Genomic DNA, 21,071 nt, shown 5'->3' with positions numbered 1-21,071 from the left:
GAAAATTAATTTATCATTAAGACTGAGATAGACATCCTGTCATCCCGATGATTTCCATAAAAAAATTAACTGCTTGAGCTTCTTTATCATACTTGACTTCAATTTGCAGTATCATACTTGGCTTTTCTAAATGATTAATCATACTTGACTTCAATTTGCAGTATCGAGGTCTACATTGAAACGAACAATAAAAGAATTGGGTGTCGAGAAGTGGCCAAGAAAAGGAAGAAAACAACAGCCTGATGCAAAGAAGAGGAAAACAAACAATACAGCACCATTTGAAAGTTATTGCTCACAACAGAATGTGGTGAACCTAGGTAGTTCAGCAGCTCACACGGAAAATGTGCAGTGTATAATGGGATCAGACCTGCATTTGGAAGAGCCCTTAATTGAAAGCCATATGGATATCCAGCAACAAGTCCAAGGGCATCTGGAAGGCGCTCTTCATACAACTGAAAGTTCAGGCACAATTGTTGTAAAAGCCACTTACAAGGAGCTTTCAGTGAGAATTGTTTTCTCTTTGACTTTACCGATTAATCAACTAATTGAAGAAATAGGCATGAAGTTCCAACTTGAGTTGAACAAATATAGATTGCTTTATCAAGATGAAGATAAAGAGTGGATGATGCTGACTAGTGTGGAAGATTTGAAGTATGCTTCGAATGTTGCTGAATCATTGGGAACCAAGTTTGTTAGATTGTCTGTTATTGACTATGTTGTTTAATAATGTGCTTCCATTTATTTGAGTGATTTAAGTGTAACACTCCAAAGTTGACCTAAGTATTGTAGAGATGTTTGTCTGTTATGAACAAAAAATTGTCGTGATGTAACTCAATAACTTTACTGCTCTACTGAATAATACCAGTACATGAATATTTTTATTTTTTGTGATGGAACAAGAACTTTGTGATAAATTTTTAGATGTTCATTATGTGAAATTTTGATCCCTGCCTTTTAAAAATTTCAAGCAAACTCTTATTAACAATGTGCGAACCTCTAATTATATATGTTTGCTTACTTAATTGTCTTCATTGATGTTAATTGTCTCTTTGAACTTTTATAAATAGTGTGGTCACATTTATACTCGTGAAAATATTTGTTTACCTATATTCCCTAATTAATGTTAATGGTCCATAACTAAATTTGTGGTTATGACTTTATAAGGATGGTTTTTGAAAATTAATTTATCATTAAGACTGAGATAGACATCCTGTCATCCCGATGATTACCATAAAAAAATTAACTGCTTGAGCTTCTTTATCATACTTGACCACAATATGCAGTCTCGAGGTCTACAATGAAGCGAAGATTGAAAGAATTGAAGCTGTTGTGGCCATCAAGCAAAAAAGGAAAGCAACATCTTGATGATGCAAAGAAGAGGAAACATAATAGTAAAGCACCATTTGGTAGTGATTCCACACAGCAGAATTTGGTGATTCCTACTAATTCAACAGCTCAAGCGAAAATTGTTGGGGGCCGTATAATAGGAGCAAACCAGCTTACGTTGCCAAATCATGTATCATCCAACTCTGATGTTGTTGGCAACTTGGCCCCGGACACAATAGTGGAAAACGTTAGAGGGAACTTAATGGATACTCAAGGCAATATGGATTGTCAGCATGGCGAAGAGCATTATCTGGATGGTGCAAATGACCAAGGGCATTTGGAGGGCGCTCTTCATTCAACTGAATGTAATCGCGCTGCGACACTAGAAGAAACTTTCGATCCAATGGTAATTGAAAGCCATATGGATACCCATCAACAAGCTCAAGGGCATTTGGAGGGTGCTCTTCATTCAACTGAAAGTAATCGCGCTGCAACACTAGAAGAAACTTTCGACCCAATGGTAATTGGAAGCCATATGGATATCCAGCAACAAGTCCAAGGGCATCTAGAAGGCGCTCTTCATACAACTGAAAGTTCAGGCACTATTGTTGTAAAAGCCACTTACAAGGAGCATTCAGTGAGAATTGTATTCTCTTTGACTTTACCGATTAATCAACTAATTGAAGAAACAGGCATGAAGTTCCAACTTGCTTTGAACAAATATAGATTGTTTTATCAAGATGAAGATAAAGCGTGGATGATGCTGACTAGTGTGGAAGATTTGAAGTATGCTTCGAATGTTGCTGAATCATTGGGAACCAAGTTTGTTAGATTGTCTGTTATTGACTATGTTGTTTAATACTGTAAAACTATTGCTTATAGTTGACATATTTTGACTCATGTAATTAAATGTTGTTACTCCGTGTTACTTTTTCCCTTCTTAAAAGTAGGAATAGTAATGTGAGGATTAATAAGAGAGAAGTAAAAGGAGGGAAGAAAATAAGATTTCCATTATTTTCTAAAGGAAAATATTTTCCACCGTATGTATTTAGAGAGTGATGAAATGGGAGATATCATAAAAGTATAAATCTTATGAATATAGAGAGATAAAATAAATATTACGAAGTACAAGCTTAGAGAATCAGAGTGTAGAGGAAAATGAGTCTTGTTATTCTCACACAAAGATGTTAATTATGGGTCAGGTCATTTCTGGTTGTTTTGTGTTTTGAGTCTGTAGGGTTAAGATCGGGTTGCGTCACTTTGGGTTTCGGGTCGCTTTGGGTATCGAGTTAATTTGGGTATAAGATCAATTTCGGGTTAACATTTTTGGGTTAATTTCGGGTCATGGATCGGGTTAGGATTGCCGGGTCAATGTCGGGTGAATGGGTAATTATTTAGTGAGGTCCAAGTTTTTTTTATTTTTTTTTTATTTTTCAAGGTTCAGGTTCAATACACAACTAGTTTTTATTTCATTATTTTTTTTTTTAAGAAAATAAGGTTCAGGTTCAATATACTTCGTACAACTTAGTGAACTAGGGTTGATTGTGGGGTCCAGAATAGCTGTGCTGCATTATTAATCTGATAATCTCTATGGGTTGTTCATCAATCCCTATCCACCTCACTTTTTTTTTTTTTTTTTTTGGGGGGGGGGGGGGGGCGGTGGGAAGAAATAGGAGAATAATGTAGGTTCAGGCTCAAAGTTTTTATAAATTGGTAGCTGCTTCTCAATTCTCATATACTAGTACAGTACGTATTCAATATTTCATTCAAATCCTGAAAGTTAGAGTATCCCTGCTATACAAAGTGACTCTTCAACTATGGAAAGTGAACAAGGAAATTATGAGCATGAGCAGAACCAAACCCTTCAAAATGACATCAAGGGTTACAAAAGAAAAGAAATTTCACTAGAGACGCTTCAATCATTTTGGTCCAAAAATATGACATTCCAAGAAGCTGCAGAACAAGTTGGAGGTATGTTACTTTATGATTAAAAATTTTGGTCCTAGAACAAATTTATGTTATGTGCTTTTAATTCCATGAATTTGTTCAGCAAATTGTAGTTAAATAAAAATAGTTTATGTTTTGATTCTTGGTCTTTCTTAAATGACCACAATTTGCAGTCTCGAGGTGTACAATGAAGCGAAGATTGACAGAATTGAAGCTGGTGTGGCCATCAAGCAAAAAAAGGAAGCAACATCTTGATGATGATGCAAAGAAGAGGAAACACGATAGTAAAGCACCATTTGGAAGTGATTCCACAACACATCAGAATTTGGTGAATCCTTCTAATTCAACTGCTCACGCGGATATTGTGGGGAAGGGTATAACTGGATGCGACCGGCATATGTTGCCAAATCATGTATCATCCAACTCCAACGCTGTTGGCAACTTGACCATGGACACAAGAGTGGAAAACGTTAGGGAGAACTTAATGGATAATCAACGTTCTGAAGAGCATTAGAATGGATGATGCTGACTAGTGGAAGATTTGAAGTATGCTTCGAATGTTGCAATCATTAGAAACCAAGTTTGCTAGATTGTCTGTTATTGACTATGTTCTTTAATAATACTAGTGCTTATACTGGCTTAAGTCAGTTAACATTTGTGCTCTGGACTAGCAAAGAGTATGACTATGGGCCGTTTATTTAGGCCCCGGTTGATTGTTTTCAATAAAACATTAGTTTTCATGAACATATAGTTTCTAGGAAAACCACAACTATAAATTAGTTCTCCTGATTAAATAATTTCCTGCTGAAATATTTTTCTTTCGAAAATTCTAAACCTGGGCATCGTGCCGGGCCGGGCCGCCGCGGGCCACGTGCTCCTGCGTGCCGTGCCGATCGTGCCGCCGTGCCCAGGAAGTCGTGTCGTGCCGTGCCAGCCATTCTCACAGGCCAACCCACGGCCTGGCACGGCCCTCATGCCTGGCGGGCTCGTGCCGTGCCGGCCACGTGCCGGCCTGGCGGGCCGGCAGCGGGCTGGCAGTTTCCAACCTTTTTTTTTTTATTTTTTTTTTTAAAAAAAGTGACAACATTATAACTTATATTATAATGTATATAAGTTATAAAATTATAATTATAATTATAATTTTTATAAGTTATAAGGTTATAAGTTTTATAATTATAAGTTGAATATTTATGTTTTATAATTTTATATATTCAATATTTATATTTATATATTTACTCTATACTATTACTTTAAAATTTAATGTTTATGATTTATTAAATATAATTTTGTATTAGTAATTGGTATAATTTTATTTTTTTTAATACGAATTTACAAATTATAACAAAACGGGGAAAAAAAGGCAAATTGGGCTTGGATGTGAATAATGCGTACTTCATATTATTATTACTTGAGTTGAGAAAATTGTACAATGATAAAAATCGTACAATGATGGTATTAAACAAAAATTGGAAAATGATAATATTGATAATGATTAAAATCGTACAATATACAAAAATTGTTTATTCTTCTTCTTGCTCGTCTTCGTCGTCGGCTTCGGCTTCGGCTTCATCGGCTAGTTGGATAGATTGGGAACTAGCTGAACCCGAACGGTCGGAAGCGGAGGTTCCTTCATCGTTGTCGTTGTCCTCGTAAGAACGGTCTTGTGAGCGATTTTCCGCATCCAACCAATCTTTGAAACACACGCACATTTCTAGTATTTCGGGTTTTAGACTTGTTATTTTATCGTCCAGAACCCTTCCGGATGCGCTGAAAGCTCATTCGGAGGCAACAGAGGAGACTTGGATACCAAGAATGTCTCGTGCCATTGCCGCCAAAGTTGGATGCTTCGTGCTTTGTTGTTTCCACCATGCAAGGAGGTCGAGGCTGTTAATCTCATCGTCGTCCATGCCTTTGGTGAAGTCATAACTCAGGTACATCTGCAACTCCGAGACGTCGCTTTGCGTTCTCCTGATTGATGAATCACCTGAAAACCTTGAAATCAAGTTAGTAGCCTGTGAAAATAAATGTTTGGCCTTCTTACTTACGTTTTTGGATGGTTGGGAAGGCCCTGAGCGAGGAGCGGTGCCATATTTGCTTTCATAGACTCCATATAAAGCAAAAAACTGATCCTTCACAATACTCTTATACGTTTCTACATCATCGTCAAGATTCAGGCATTGAAAATAAATGTCAACTAACATAAATGTGTTTTCATACTTTTGCCTAGGATCTAATATGGAAGCAAAAATATAAATCAAAGGAATTTCACTATAATATTTACGCCACTTTGTTTCCATTGCTGGAAGATACTGATCATAATCACTTTGGTTGCGATGATCAGCGAAAAGTTGGGCGAGTAAACATGCATTAGAAAGAAAGTTTTGAGCACAAGGACTGTAAACAGAAGAAAAACAATACGTCATGTTATATAATAACTGTAAAAATTGCATATATCTTTCACAGTTATACCAATCATCATCATATAAAGCATTTTGTGGAAATTTTTGGTTGTAAAATATTGTTAACGGGCCCTTGTACTCAATTGTCTTAGTTAACATGTCATAGGTGGAATTCCACCTAGTTGGGCAATCGGTTTTGATTTTTATTGCCCTTATCTTTTGCTGTCTTAGAAAAGTCTTCCATTCTTGGTACCTCATGTTTGAGCTATTAATAGACATAATAGCATCTCTGATTTTGTTGTAGTATGGGCCAATTGCCCGAACTCCATCCTGTACACATAAGTTAAGTACATGGCAAACACATCTAGTATGAAGAGCATCACCGTCTAATATTACATCGGTTAAGTTTTGTTTGACAAGATTAGCTGTGTATGTCATAGAGGTTGCATTGTCAAAAGTCATAGACATCATTTTATCTCGAAGGTTGTATTCGTCTATTGCTTGCATTAAATGGTGAGCAATGTTAATGCCGGTGTGTGGGTATTCCAGCATTTTGAAATGTATTATTCTTTTTTGTAACAACCATTGATCATCTACCCAATGGCAAGTCACACATAAATAGTGATATTTATAACCATTATCCCAAGAATCGGCTGTCAAAGACACTCTACAGTTAAGGTTACTCAATTCGGCTTGTAACCGCAATTTGTACTCTAGGTAGTTTTTCATGGCGGCGGAACGAACGGTTTTCCTAGATATTCTTTTATGTTGGGGTTGTAGTGCTTTGTTAATGTAGGTGTTAAATGGGTCACTTTCCGAGAAAAGAAAAGGTTGTTCGGCGTGTACTATCATTTTCCCTAGTTCATCCCTATCCCTCTCATAGTTGTAGGTGAAGCCGTGTGGATGGTATTGGGAAATTTTTGGTTGGGTTGGATCAATAGCTGGTTTTGCACAAGCTTTCATGTGTCTAGTTAGGTGTCCCGTCCCGGATTTGGATAGTGCCGTGAATACACCATTACATGTTTTACATTTTGCATATGTTTGGTTGGGTTTATTTAGGACGAAATGACGACATACCTCACTCCTTCGGTTTTTCAAAAGTACCATCTCACTTTCGCTGAACCATTCATGATGTGTGTTTGGGTTAGTAGTAACAGAAGGGGTAGAACCGGAGGGAATTTGGGTACTTTCTTGGCTACTTTGGCTAGAATAATAGTTTTGTTGATCACCAAAATAATTAGGCGGGAATTGACCGAATTGTGGGAATTGTTGTGGATTTTGAAATTGGTTTGATGGTGAAAATTGGTTTGGTGGTGGTGGTGGAAATCCCGACATATAATAGGGTTGAAAACCGGAACTACCATCGTGCCTAAATGGCTCATAGCCCGGGGGGGAGTAACCGGGGTCATTGGTTGGACTCGGAATTTGGGGGCTCGTTGTATTAGGTGGTTCTCTAGAGCTACTACTACGGCCAAGTCGGCCTTTCCCCCCCTAGATGATGATGGGTTGTTCGATGCCATAATTAACAATTAGATTTTTAATAAAAACTGATTAACAATAATAATAATTAATAACAACAATTTTAACAATAAAAATAACAATAATAATAACTAATAACAACAATTATAACAATAACAATAACAACAATAAAAAAATAATAACAATAATTGTAACAATAATAATAACTAATAACAACAATTATAACAATTATAATAACAATTAACAACAATAATAATTAAACAAGATTATTCTAATAATAACAATAAAAAAATAATAAATTAATGATTAGTTTAGATCTTACAACCGTGCTTCAATGCTCCACTAATTACGATTACGAACTTTTTAATTTTTTTCCGATATTAGGAAAATAATTAGAGAATTTAAGAGAATAATTAGAGAATTTTAGAAAAAAGGATTATTAGAGAATATAAGAGATTAAGAGATAAGAAGAAGAGATTGTGATTTTGTGATTTGGAAATGAAATGGAGGTGGGTATTTATAGAATTTTTGGGGAGCTAGATGGCCAAAAACTAGCCGTTTTTTGGCTAATTATGTGCAAAAAACGGTAATATTACCGTTATAAACCAAGGTGGGCACGCGGGCCGTGCTGGGCCGGCACGAATGCCGTGCCTGGTCTTCGTGCCACGTGCCGGGCCGACGTGTCAGCACGGCGGGCCAGCACGCCGGGCCCTGGCCGTGCTCGTGCCGGGCCGGGCCTGCAATTCCAGAACATTGTCCGTGGCACGCCCGTGGCACGAATCTCGACTGGCGTGCCGGGTGGGGCTGGGGATCGGGCCGTGCCGGGCTGCGACGAACGGCGGGCCGTGCCGGGCGGCACGCGGGCCATCCCGGCCCGTTCCCAGCTTTAGAAAATTCTATACATAGCCCTAAGGGCTACATATAAGGAGCTAAAAATAGAAAAAACAAATGAAAATGTACATTAATTATACTTGTTTGCGCGTCATTTTGTCATACATTCCTAGATTAAGGGTCTGTTCTGATTTACTGAACTGAGCAGAACTGAACTGAACTGAATTGTTTATGAGAGAAGAAAATTAGGAATTGAACTGATATAACAGTCATCGTGATTCAGAAAACGAGCAGAGTCAGATCCCTCAAAATAATAACGTGAAGGGTAAGAAAGGAAAAGAAATTACTTTAGAGACACTACAACCATTCTGGTCCAAAAACATGACACTGGAAGATGCTGCAAATAAAATTGGAAGTATGTTTGCATTTTGTTTATAATAGACTTTTTAATATCTGAGACCATGCATTTACATACAAATTCCAAATATATACTCTTGCTAAAATTGTGTAGTGTGCACTCATTGATGAATATTAAGTTAGTTGCTGTCAAAACTATTATATCATTTTTAATCAGTAAATCAGGCCACTGATATATCAAAAGGAATAATAATGCTGTAGGCAACGTGGAACTGTAATAATAAAGAGCTTTTTCCTAGAGTAAATCATAAAAACAATAAGTGATGATTTATCATATGCATAGTACAATAATATATATCATGGGCATACACTTAGTAAATTTAGATGTTCAGAATAGAGTTTCGGTTTGATGAAACCTTGCATTGTATCATCTGTTTTTAATATTTGTTAAGTTTGCTGGAAAACTTTAGTAAAATTCCATAGTGTATGGAGAAGAATGCAGGGACTTGTATTCTTTGAATGTACAGAAGAATGGAGATTAATACAGGTATTTCTATGTACAGCAAAATACCCCTGGATTTCAGGAAAGTTATAAAAACTGCAGACTGTTACAACAACTTACATTCTGTTAAAGTGACTGCTGTAAGTTCGTTGCGTGCTCGGGCATAAGCTGCTTCTGGTAACTTCTATGAACCAAGAAGCTACCTCAAATCAACCTGATACTTCAACAGAATTAAAAACTACATTTTCCATTTCTTAATAATTTACCTTTCTATTATTATTTGATGTTTTTAGAAACTGCCTACTCTTACTCCTAGAGACTATTGCCACTCCTTTTTAAGAAAATGCTAATAATATGATTGAGAAGTTTTCGGTTTACAAAATTTATTGTCATTAGCATATTTTAAAAGACAAAGTAATAGAATCTTGGAGAGTGAGATCTGCATCCTGATGATTTCTTAGAAAACTGCTCGAGTTTCTTTGGTAATCAGTAGATTTTTAGCTCGCGTATGTGCTTTGATGCCATTAACACCTTCCATTAGTGTAACATTATTGTAAATGCTATTACATACGTAGTACTTCTCATTATGTACTTGTGTCTTCTATTTTCTCCTTTATCTAATTTATGATGTTGTTGTCAAATATAAATGGTTTATGTTTTGATTCATTGTCTTGCTTATATGATTCGTCGTACTTGTCCACAATTTGTAGTCTCAAGGTCTACAATGAAGCGAAGATTGAATGCTTTGAAACTCAAGTGGCAATCAAGCAGAAAAGGGAAGCAGCATCAGAATGTAAAGAAGAGGAAACAGAATAATAAAGAACCAGTTGGAAATGATTCATCGCAGCAGAACTTGGCGAATAATCCTGCTAATTCAGCATCTCACACGGAAACTGTAGGGGAGTGTATAATGGGAGCAGACCAGCTTACTTTGCCAAATCATGTATCATCCACCCCCGACACTGTTAGCAACTTGACCTTGGACACAATGGAAACCCTCAGAGAGAACTTAATGGAAACTCTAGGCGATATAGATCATTTTCAATGCGCCCACGAGCATTTGGATGGTGCAAATGAGTGTACATAGTCAGATGCTTTGCAACAAAATGAAAATAACTCAAGCAACTTTACAGTGAAGGCCACTTATAAAGATGATGTAGTTAGATTTGATTTCTCATTGAGTTACAGTATTGACCAGCTCAAGGAAGAGTTGGCCAACCAGCTAGAACTCGAGGTTAACACATTCAAAATAAAGTATCAAGATGAAGAGAAACATCCGGTACTAGTGACCCGCATCTCTAACTTAGAGCATGCCTTAAATCTTTCAAGATCATCTAATGATAGCAGTGTTGTTAGATTGTTCTGAAAACATGATATCTTTATTATATTAGAACATTTGTAAACAACAATGAAAAAAGTGTGTGTGTGTGTGCGCGCATGCTCGAACATGAGAAAGAAGGATAGGTTTTATGGTACCATGACAACATCTCTAGCAGCCAGTGCAAGAATATCAGCACATGAAACAGTTCCAGGGCAGAACAATTCTAGCTCTCTTTTAGCCGTCTCTATTACTTCAAATCCTCCTAGAGATTTATTTGCAGGATCTGCTTTCTCAGTTCCATCCCCTTCTACTAGCACTGATGCATCACAATCCTGCAAGAACATAGCTATAATATAGCATTTAATTATCTAGCATCTATTAAATGGCTCTTCTTAGGAAGCTGCCGCCACTTTAGTATAATGTACAGATAGATGGATAGAGGGATGGATAGATACAAGAGACGGAAACTCACGTTGACGGAGCAGTCATGGAAGAGCAAGCGTAAAAGTTTCCCCGGAACAGTCGGATCAGTAGAAGCAGCTCATCTTACAGCATCCCGGACTACAAACTCGACACCCGGGCACGACAATGCATATAATTCAAAGGAGAATCAATGAATATAACAAGGAAACAATCCTAAAACAAGGATTAAAACCAAGAATGTTGGTTTTTGAAGACAATTAGCTTCAACAGGTACATTAATCATTTTGTATACCATTCCCAAGTCAATGTAGCATAAATTATAAACTCTTACTCTCGTTATATATATAATTTTTGTATGTCAGAACTGGATGCAATGTAACATGCAGCTTGTTTTATGTATTTATAGAAGGTGAGAAAGAAAGTTCAAAGAAAGCTTATTTATTGATTTAAAGTTGCATTTATTATGTTTTTGGAGTTGATAGGTAGGAAGCTGAAGAAAGAGGGCTGTAAATTTTAATGGAGACACTGACAATTTAGAGGGCTGATGAATAAAACAGAGCTGGCAGAGGGAATTAATGGTGGGTTTTCATACCAATGCTTTTACAGGTTGTGTAAGTAGTGAGTTACTACTGTGATGTCCAACTACCCTAACCAAATTACTGGTATGTATACATGTTTATTATGATAGGTAGAATTTGCATGATTTTTGGGTTACTTGATGTTGAAAGTTCATGGTTTTTGTTTGGTTTAAGTTTTTGCTGCTTTCATCTTCTGGATCAGGGTATTATAGTCTTAAATCATCTAATCTTTACTAAGAGCATAAATATTGGTGAGGATGGTTTTGTCCTCACAAACATTCTCTCTCCTTACCCTATTTTGACACCTCATACTCTCTTTCATCCACCTTATTTCCCACTATCTCTTTCCTCTCTTCCATCCTCTTCCATTTATTTTTCCCACATCAAAGGGTATCCTCTTGATATATTTTATACTATAAATATGGCCCCACCTTCAAATTTTTTCTTTGTAAAAGATTATTTTTTATTGATTTCTATAATGATAAGGTCTAATAATGATAATAATAATAATAATTAGGATTCGATAATTAGCATACATAATAAAAATTACCTTACCTATATATATTTTGATACAGTAACACATCAAATTAGGAATAAAAACACTAATTGATACACTAAAGTACAACAAATACAAGAAATTAAAGACAAATAACTAATTATCCTCTTTTTTCCTTACCGATTACTAGTATGCTCAAATCTTGCCCATAAATATTCTGCCAAATTCATATTTCTTCCATAACTATGATTATTTTCATCCATTACAAAAGAAAATTATAAAAAGAGAGGAAAGAGAGGAAGGAGTGAAAAAGATGCAAAATTGAAGTGTATAAAAGATGGCCAAAATTAGGTTCATTTTATAGAGAAAATAAAAATACAACCGTTGGTAAAATTAGTTTTTAAAAATATGTTACCGTTTGTGATTAATTACCGTTATAATTTTTTTGAGTTTATAAAATTATGTAACAAATAAACAAATAAAAGTTGACACTTCATCCTCTTGGCACAAAGGACAAGGTAATCCTCTTCTCCTTGAGGATCCTCTACATTACCCAACATCAAAGAGGACTACTCCAAATCAGCAAAAAAACCCACACAAGAGGACATATATCCTCTCCAATAATCTTGCTCTAAAGAGACAGTTATACTATGGATTTGCTGAAAATTGTGCCGGAATAATATTGACTCATTGACTTACATTTATTATTTGTAGGATAGTGAATATAATGATATAACTCCGTTTCTTTGAGCTGTTTTTGTTTGGAATGTTGTAATGAAGAGGGAAACTAAATACGTGTGAGATATTCTTAAATTAGTTTCGACGTGTGATTCAAAATTTATAGATGTTTAGATATTTGTAGCCTAGTGGCGGAATTGGCCTTGTGCCTGGTGGGTCGAATGAGTCACCAAGGCCCAAAAAAAATTCTAATTTTTTTCTTAAAAAAAAAAAAAAATATTCGAAGATTTACACTCCGAGCTAGACGAATTATTGATACACTCCATTGCTTAAGGTAATTTCTGTTTTCTAGCAAATGTCTGTAATTTGATTGAATATTTACTATGGCTTATCACTTGATTGTGAAATTCTAGTATTTGATGATGATAATAACGATGATGTTAGGAACAAAGTTCAGTCTTTTCTTGAAAAGTTTGCCTCTCACTTCAATTCATCATCCTCTTGTTTCTTTTTCTCCTTTACCCATCTTTTCTTTCTCAACCCAACATCAATTTTGTTCATCAGGTCTTCTATTTGTCTTCAATTTAACTTTTTGATTGTTAATTTTGATCTGGGTACTTGTAATTTGTTCCTAATTGAATTGCGTATGTGTAAAATTTCATGATTTAATTTTTTAATGTTATTTTTAATGTTTATTTGGTTGTAGAACGAAGAAAGCTAAGATTGCAGGTGAGAAATTGTGTTCCTGCCCTGCTCCTGCTCTTCCTCTTCGCTTCATCTTCACCAAATCACCAGACGGCCAGATCAGCAGACCTCCGCCACTGCTTCCAGTGCTGGTCACCTCCTCCTGCTCTTCCTCTTCTTCATCTTCGCTCACTGCTGCTGCTGCACACAGGCGGCTCGCCGGCTCCACTGCCTCCACACATTGATGGTGTTGTTGCTCTTGATTGGGTATTTGGGTTGTCGGTGATCATCGAAAGCTTCCTCCTCTCTCTCCTATTCTCATTTTGCTAGTAAGTTGATTTCTAATTTTTAGTTTAAAATTCTAATCTTCAATTTAATTCAGTCTAATTAGTTAATTCTATTAAATTATTTGATATAAGTTTAAGGGAAATTGGAGGTTGTCGAGACACAGTGATTGGATTCTTCTCTCTATTTCGTTGATTTTGTTAGTTTTTTGGTAAAAGTTTGAAACTTTAGTTGATTTTGTTGTTGTTTGTTTGTAAACTTTGAACCTTTTGTTAATGTTGTTGGGTTTTTGTCTTTTTGATGAAATTTGAACCTTTTTGACCATGTGATTATGTGAATTGTGGTCAGTGTTTATTTAGGGTGTTTATTAGCTTGTCAATTTTAGTCTTGTCAATTTTAAGCTTGTTAATTATTAGTTAGTATTGTAATCTTGTCAATTTTCTATTTGGATGATCTTGGTAAGAAATTTTTTTTTTACATATTTGGTTATCGATTGTGACTCACCAGTCGGAAGTTCCTGGGTCCGGAAGTTCCTGGGTCCGCCAAGGGTTGTCAATAGGGCGGGGTGGGGCGGATTTTAGTCTTCCCATCCTCATCTCAATCTAAAATTTTCATATCCATCCCATCCCCATCCCCGCGACGGGTCTAAAATTCATCCCCATCCCCGCCCCCACTTGAATAATCACCCCCACCTAATCCCCACCTAAGACCTGCCTAATCCCCGCCTCCCAAATACACAATCCTTCATAATTAATAAAGATTGCAAAAAGAAAAAAATTATTATTAATATTACACATTCTATTGTTTATAATATAAGTGTATTACAAAGTATTATATTTACTATTTTATTTTACATAATTTTTTTTATAAAATAGTATAAAAGTATATAATTTTGTTTTTAAAAATATATGGATGTGGGGATGGGGCGGGTACGAAGTGGGGTGGGTGGAGATGGAGCGGGTACGAAGTGGGGTGGGTGGGGATGGAGCGGGTACGAAGTGGGACGGGTGGGGCGGATAAACCTAAAATCCACCCCGCCTCATCACCCATGGCGGGTATGGTTTTTATCTCCATCCCCGCCCCATCACCCGCCAAACCAAGATTCATCCCCGCCCCAACGCAGCTCTCTTATTTGACCCGCCCCAACGCGGGTCTCTTATTTGACCCGCCCCACTGACATCCCTAGATATGTGCTTTATAAGTGGGTAAAAGACACTTGTAATTTGAAAAAACAAAAAAAAAAAAAAAAAAAAAAAAAGGTAGAGAAACAGAGTGTAATTGGATAGAGTTGACATATTTTGACTCATATAGTATAAGCTACTCCGTATAAAATTAAATGCTTGTTGTTACTTTATTTTTCTTAAATAAATAAATAAATATCTGGACTAATAGATTTAGAATACTTTTTTTTATTTTTAACTAGTAGATATACAAACCAACAGAGTTGTTTTTTTTTTTTTTTAAGGAACATACCAACATAGTATGACTATGGGCCGTTACTGTTAACTTAGTGAAGTATAACTTGAGGTTCAGGTTCAATGCATAATAATTCATTGAGGCTCAGGTTCAAGGCATAATTACTTAAGTGGGGTCCAGAAAAGCTGTGATGCATTTATAAATCTATGTGGTCATTAGTTCTTCTTATTAACCACAACTAATTATTTGCGGTTGAGGTTCACGTTGAAGTTGATAGTTGTGATAATTTCTTGATGGAATCTTAAAGCTGCAACTACTGAGTAGTATTTATCTTCTCTCTTTGTTCCTTTATTTCCCAGTTTATATTTCTGTAGTTTGAAATTAAAATTAAAAGAGGTGGTTTTTGGTGTTCTTGTTGAAGCTAAGGAAATGATAACTTGCGGAGAAGTAGATTCTAAAGGTCACTTGGAATTGAGGGAGGATCCAGAGGCATGGATTAAAAATAACCCTCCTTCTCGTCTAGCCTTGCGTTGTTATGAAAAGGAAGAGGTAGGAGAATCAATAGGTGAGCTCACACAGCTCATCCGCCTGGAATTCTTGTACTGTGATTCCCTGAAATGTGTGTCTAACACCATCACTAGGCTTCACAAATTGGAGCACTTGCAATTTTATAAGTGTTATTGTTTGGAAGAATTGCCGGCAAATATAGGGCAGTTGGTGAGCCTTACTCATCTCAAGCTTGATTATTGCGAGAACATAAAGTTCCTTCCTGATAGCATTGTAAATCTATCCAATTTGACTTATTTAACTCTCTCTTCCTGTGATTCCCTTGTTGAATTGCCGGCAAATATAGGGCAGTTGGTGAGCCTTACCCATCTCAAACTTAAATATTGCAAGAACATAAAGTCACTTCCTTTGAGCATTGCAAATCTATCCAATTTGACATCTTTATCTCTCTTTTCCTGTGAGTCCCTGGTTGAATTGCCGGCAAATTTGGATGGGTTGGCCCATTTATGTCTTCTTGATATTCAATCATCCAAAATCAAGTGTCTTCCTTGGAGCATCACGAAGCTACGCAAACTCCGACATCTAATGTTGCCCGAACATTTCAGACTCGAAACGTTGCCATATGACTTGAATCATTCGGTCATCATTTCTGTTAAAGATAGGCATGTTCGCAAATCCTGGGAGGAACTTAAAACAGAGATAGGAGAATTGCCCATTCCTTTTGGTGGAGGTAAGTTTACATTGCCAATGCTTTTACTTTTACAGTTTTACTCCAAATTTGTTTGTTCTAGTTGACGTGGTAGTTATACTATGTAATAATCAAGCTTATCTCTTCTCTCCCCCTCCTACAATGGCAGAAATAAGAAATGATGCAGCTCAAAATCCCTCTATCATATCTCCTCCTGGTTATCTCCGATTGAAGGAGGATGATCCTTCGCAATGGATTATTAATAACAGAAATTTACTCATGTTGGTTCGATTTTTGGACTTGGAAAATGTTAAGGAGTTAACAGATTCCATAATGCAATTCAGTGAGCTCACCCACCTCTATCTCTACTTCACTGATCATATTTGCCTCCCGGATAACTACTTTGTCACATTCACAAGGCTTACACATCTCTCTCTCGACTCTTCTGATGTTGAAATTGATGAGTCCGTTATTCACAGCTTAAGCAAGCTATCCAATTTACAAACACTACATCTGCGATTATCCATTTATGATAGCTTGGAAAATTTTAATATGCCTGTCAGCCTCAAACATCTCTCTTTATCATCTTGCAATATGAGGCCACTTTATGATAGCTTGGAAAAGTTAACTAACTTAAGGAGTCTGGATCTCAATTCCTGTGATTATTGCGAGTCATTGCCACCATGTATGTATATTCACAAACTCAGGCTTGTGGATTGCTCCTTCGAGTCACTTGACTCACTTCCTATTGGCCTACATCACCTGGAAATTTTGTTTTTCAAAGATTATAATGACCTGAGATGTATCTTTGAAAAATGTTGGAATAAATTAGTCAACCTGGAGACACTCTCCATTACATGTTCTAAAATGGAGTTCTTTCCTGAAGATATAGCAAGACTCCACAACTTGCAAGAATTACAACTCAAAGACTGTATCAGCCTCGAAAAACTACCATCAAATCTACATGAGTTAGTCAATTTGCATACTCTTGATATCAGCGTCACCAGAATCAAGACCCTTCCTCCTAGTTTTGTGAAGCTGCGCAATCTACTACACTTAATCCTCCCCAAGTGTTTTAACTTTGAAAGATTGCCAAGGAATCTGAAGCAAGTGTCCATCATCGATGACACAGAAGAAGCATACTACAAGAGCAACGCCTATGATGCTTCCCTTTACCAAGCCTCAGCCTCCGATGAAAGCGAAGATGAAGTAACTGTTGTTCCTAGAGGTAATTAAATGTTGCCAGTAATTCATATGTCATAACTTGCATTTTTTTTATCATCATTGATGACACGGATGATGCATACTTCACACATATGAATAACTCTCGTATCAAAATGCCAACAGTAGAAATTCATGAAACTGTCCCTGATGAGCAGACATCAGCAGATCCTTTCAACAGTATAAGTATGGGCTCTATTGAGCACATAACAACAGCACAAGGTGGTATTGAGCAAGATAATGGTGAGAACAGTCATCATGATTTAGAAAATGGGCAGAAACAGGTCCCTCAACACAATAAGGTGGAGAGAAATAGTAGAATTGAAATATCTGAAGAGAAGCTACAACAATGTTGGTCCGAAAACCCGATGTCACTACAAGAAACTGCAGAAAAAATATTTGGAGGTATCATGATCGCATTTTGTTTGTATTAGAATTGTTAATTATCTGAGACCTGCATTTACATACTCTTGCCAAAATCTGTTTATTCATTGAAGTTTTAATTTCTATTGATGCCACTGATATTTCAAAAGGAATAATAATGCTGTATTCAATGCAAAACTTCAATTGAGAACTTTTTCCTAGAGCAAAACTATTAAAACATTGAGTAATGTTGTGCCATGTGCGGAGTAACATAAATTTACATCATGGACACTACACAATTTTTTTTTTTTTTGGTTGATAAAAATGGAAACTAAGCAAATTTAGATGTTCATGTGAAATTTTGATCCCTGCCTTTTAATAATTTCAAGCAAACTCTTATTTACAATGTGCGAACCTCTAATTATATATGTTTGCTTACTTAATTGTCTTCATTGATGTTAATTGTCTCTTTGAACTTTTATAAATAGTGTGGTCACATTTATACTCGTGAAAATATTTGTTTACCTATATTCCCTAATTAATGTTAATGGTCCATAACTAAATTTGTGGTTATGACTTTATAAGGATGGTTTTTGAAAATTAATTTATCATTAAGACTGAGATAGACATCCTGTCATCCCGATGATTTCCATAAAAAAATTAACTGCTTGAGCTTCTTTATCATACTTGACTTCAATTTGCAGTATCATACTTGGCTTTTCTAAATGATTAATCATACTTGACTTCAATTTGCAGTATCGAGGTCTACATTGAAACGAACAATAAAAGAATTGGGTGTCGAGAAGTGGCCAAGAAAAGGAAGAAAACAACAGCCTGATGCAAAGAAGAGGAAAACAAACAATACAGCACCATTTGAAAGTTATTGCTCACAACAGAATGTGGTGAACCTAGGTAGTTCAGCAGCTCACACGGAAAATGTGCAGTGTATAATGGGATCAGACCTGCATTTGGAAGAGCCCTTAATTGAAAGCCATATGGATATCCAGCAACAAGTCCAAGGGCATCTGGAAGGCGCTCTTCATACAACTGAAAGTTCAGGCACAATTGTTGTAAAAGCCACTTACAAGGAGCTTTCAGTGAGAATTGTTTTCTCTTTGACTTTACCGATTAATCAACTAATTGAAGAAATAGGCATGAAGTTCCAACTTGAGTTGAACAAATATAGATTGCTTTATCAAGATGAAGATAAAGAGTGGATGATGCTGACTAGTGTGGAAGATTTGAAGTATGCTTCGAATGTTGCTGAATCATTGGGAACCAAGTTTGTTAGATTGTCTGTTATTGACTATGTTGTTTAATACTGTAAAACTATTGCTTATAGTTGACATATTTTGACTCATGTAATTAAATGTTGTTACTCCGTGTTACTTTTTCCCTTCTTAAAAGTAGGAATAGTAATGTGAGGATTAATAAGAGAGAAGTAAAAGGAGGGAAGAAAATAAGATTTCCATTATTTTCTAAAGGAAAATATTTTCCACCGTATGTATTTAGAGAGTGATGAAATGGGAGATATCATAAAAGTATAAATCTTATGAATATAGAGAGATAAAATAAATATTACGAAGTACAAGCTTAGAGAATCAGAGTGTAGAGGAAAATGAGTCTTGTTATTCTCACACAAAGATGTTAATTATGGGTCAGGTCATTTCTGGTTGTTTTGTGTTTTGAGTCTGTAGGGTTAAGATCGGGTTGCGTCACTTTGGGTTTCGGGTCGCTTTGGGTATCGAGTTAATTTGGGTATAAGATCAATTTCGGGTTAACATTTTTGGGTTAATTTCGGGTCATGGATCGGGTTAGGATTGCCGGGTCAATGTCGGGTGAATGGGTAATTATTTAGTGAGGTCCAAGTTTTTTTTATTTTTTTTTTATTTTTCAAGGTTCAGGTTCAATACACAACTAGTTTTTATTTCATTATTTTTTTTTTTAAGAAAATAAGGTTCAGGTTCAATATACTTCGTACAACTTAGTGAACTAGGGTTGATTGTGGGGTCCAGAATAGCTGTGCTGCATTATTAATCTGATAATCTCTATGGGTTGTTCATCAATCCCTATCCACCTCACTTTTTTTTTTTTTTTTTTTGGGGGGGGGGGCGGTGGGAAGAAATAGGAGAATAATGTAGGTTCAGGCTCAAAGTTTTTATAAATTGGTAGCTGCTTCTCAATTCTCATATACTAGTACAGTACGTATTCAATATTTCATTCAAATCCTGAAAGTTAGAGTATCCCTGCTATACAAAGTGACTCTGCAACTATGGAAAGTGAACAAGGAAATTATGAGCATGAGCAGAACCAAACCCTTCAAAATGACATCAAGGGTTACAAAAGAAAAGAAATTTCACTAGAGACGCTTCAATCATTTTGGTCCAAAAATATGACATTCCAAGAAGCTGCAGAACAAGTTGGAGGTATGTTACTTTATGATTAAAAATTTTGGTCCTAGAACAAATTTATGTTATGTGCTTTTAATTCCATGAATTTGTTCAGCAAATTGTAGTTAAATAAAAATAGTTTATGTTTTGATTCTTGGTCTTTCTTAAATGACCACAATTTGCAGTCTCGAGGTGTACAATGAAGCGAAGATTGACAGAATTGAAGCTGGTGTGGCCATCAAGCAAAAAAAGGAAGCAACATCTTGATGATGATGCAAAGAAGAGGAAACACGATAGTAAAGCACCATTTGGAAGTGATTCCACAACACATCAGAATTTGGTGAATCCTTCTAATTCAACTGCTCACGCGGATATTGTGGGGAAGGGTATAACTGGATGCGACCGGCATATGTTGCCAAATCATGTATCATCCAACTCCAACGCTGTTGGCAACTTGACCATGGACACAAGAGTGGAAAACGTTAGGGAGAACTTAATGGATAATCAACGTTCTGAAGAGCATTAGAATGGATGATGCTGACTAGTGGAAGATTTGAAGTATGCTTCGAATGTTGCAATCATTAGAAACCAAGTTTGCTAGATTGTCTGTTATTGACTATGTTCTTTAATAATACTAGTGCTTATACTGGCTTAAGTCAGTTAACATTTGTGCTCTGGACTAGCAAAGAGTATGACTATGGGCCGTTTATTTAGGCCCCGGTTGATTGTTTTCAATAAAACATTAGTTTTCATGAACATATAGTTTCTAGGAAAACCACAACTATAAATTAGTTCTCCTGATTAAATAATTTCCTGCTGAAATATTTTTCTTTCGAAAATTCTAAACCTGGGCATCGTGCCGGGCCGGGCCGCCGCGGGCCACGTGCTCCTGCGTGTCGTGCCGATCGTGCCGCCGTGCCCAGGAAGTCGTGTCGTGCCGTGCCGGCCATTCTCACAGGCCAACCCACGGCCTGGCACGGCCCTCATGCCTGGCGGGCTCGTGCCGTGCCGGCCACGTGCCGGCCTGGCGGGCCGGCAGCGGGCTGGCAGTTTCCAACCTTTTTTTTTTTATTTTTTTTTTTAAAAAAAGTGACAACATTATAACTTATATTATAATGTATATAAGTTATAAAATTATAATTATAATTATAATTTTTATAAGTTATAAGGTTATAAGTTT

The 21,071-nt window shown here is 36.4% G+C and overlaps 3 protein-coding genes across 7 annotated transcripts; 2 read left to right on the top strand and 1 right to left on the bottom strand.

Annotated features, from left to right (window-relative positions):
* The first annotated feature begins 998 nt into the window (after window positions 1-998).
* Window positions 999-3,813, top strand: LOC110706221. Its single transcript, XM_021884116.1, has 2 exons — window positions 999-3,297; window positions 3,447-3,813. The coding sequence occupies exon 1, from the start codon at window positions 1,298-1,300 to the stop codon at window positions 2,183-2,185; it is 888 nt and encodes a 295-aa protein (XP_021739808.1). The 5' UTR covers window positions 999-1,297; the 3' UTR covers window positions 2,186-3,297; window positions 3,447-3,813.
* Window positions 3,814-10,098: 6,285 nt separating this feature from the next.
* LOC110706219 (basic peroxidase-like) lies at window positions 10,099-11,922 on the bottom strand. The gene is made up of 4 exons (XM_021884114.1): window positions 11,840-11,922; window positions 11,714-11,777; window positions 10,318-10,494; window positions 10,099-10,203 (listed from the first exon to the last, which is right to left on the bottom strand). Exons 1-4 carry the CDS (start codon window positions 11,920-11,922, stop codon window positions 10,099-10,101), a joined length of 429 nt encoding a protein of 142 aa, XP_021739806.1.
* A 674-nt stretch (window positions 11,923-12,596) lies between these two features.
* Window positions 12,597-20,443, top strand: LOC110706220. 5 transcript variants are annotated; one of them, XR_002508273.1, is made up of 7 exons: window positions 12,597-12,671; window positions 13,044-13,350; window positions 15,144-15,959; window positions 16,087-17,145; window positions 17,265-17,543; window positions 18,258-19,927; window positions 20,077-20,443. XR_002508273.1 is itself a non-coding variant. In XM_021884115.1 (4 exons), exons 1-4 carry the CDS (start codon window positions 15,152-15,154, stop codon window positions 18,818-18,820), a joined length of 2,709 nt encoding a protein of 902 aa, XP_021739807.1. In that variant the 5' UTR covers window positions 14,298-15,151; the 3' UTR covers window positions 18,821-20,443. The 5 variants fall into 5 exon arrangements, 1 of the variants encoding a protein (XP_021739807.1); XR_002508272.1 differs by lacking the exon at window positions 12,597-12,671 and adding an exon at window positions 12,696-12,901; XR_002508274.1 differs by lacking the exons at window positions 12,597-12,671; window positions 13,044-13,350 and adding an exon at window positions 14,298-15,045.
* Window positions 20,444-21,071: the final 628 nt, after the last annotated feature.

The sequence above is a fragment of the Chenopodium quinoa genome, unplaced genomic scaffold (genome assembly GCF_001683475.1).
Source record: "Chenopodium quinoa cultivar QQ74 unplaced genomic scaffold, ASM168347v1, whole genome shotgun sequence".
Taxonomy (NCBI): Eukaryota; Viridiplantae; Streptophyta; class Magnoliopsida; order Caryophyllales; family Amaranthaceae; genus Chenopodium; species Chenopodium quinoa.
Note: the sequence above shows the minus strand (reverse complement) of the source record. Positions and strands in the feature narration are given on the sequence as shown.

Bases quoted from the DNA above. Each gene is read 5' to 3' on its own strand.
- LOC110706221 (XM_021884116.1), top strand. From the start codon at position 1,298: ATGAAGCGAAGATTGAAAGAATTGAAGCTGTTGTGGCCATCAAGCAAA.
- LOC110706219 (XM_021884114.1), bottom strand. From the start codon at position 11,922: ATGGATGAAAATAATCATAGTTATGGAAGAAATATGAATTTGGCAGAA. The intron at 11,778-11,839 runs GTAAGGAAAAAA...GTTGTACTTTAG, and splicing joins TTTGAGCATACTAGTAATCG to TGTATCAATTAGTGTTTTTA. The intron at 10,204-10,317 runs GTACCATAAAAC...TCATGTTTTCAG, and splicing joins CTGCTAGAGATGTTGTCATG to AACAATCTAACAACACTGCT.
- LOC110706220 (XM_021884115.1), top strand. From the start codon at position 15,152: ATGATAACTTGCGGAGAAGTAGATTCTAAAGGTCACTTGGAATTGAGG. The intron at 15,960-16,086 runs GTAAGTTTACAT...CTACAATGGCAG, and splicing joins GCCCATTCCTTTTGGTGGAG to AAATAAGAAATGATGCAGCT. The intron at 17,544-18,257 runs GTATCATGATCG...TTCAATTTGCAG, and splicing joins TGCAGAAAAAATATTTGGAG to TATCGAGGTCTACATTGAAA.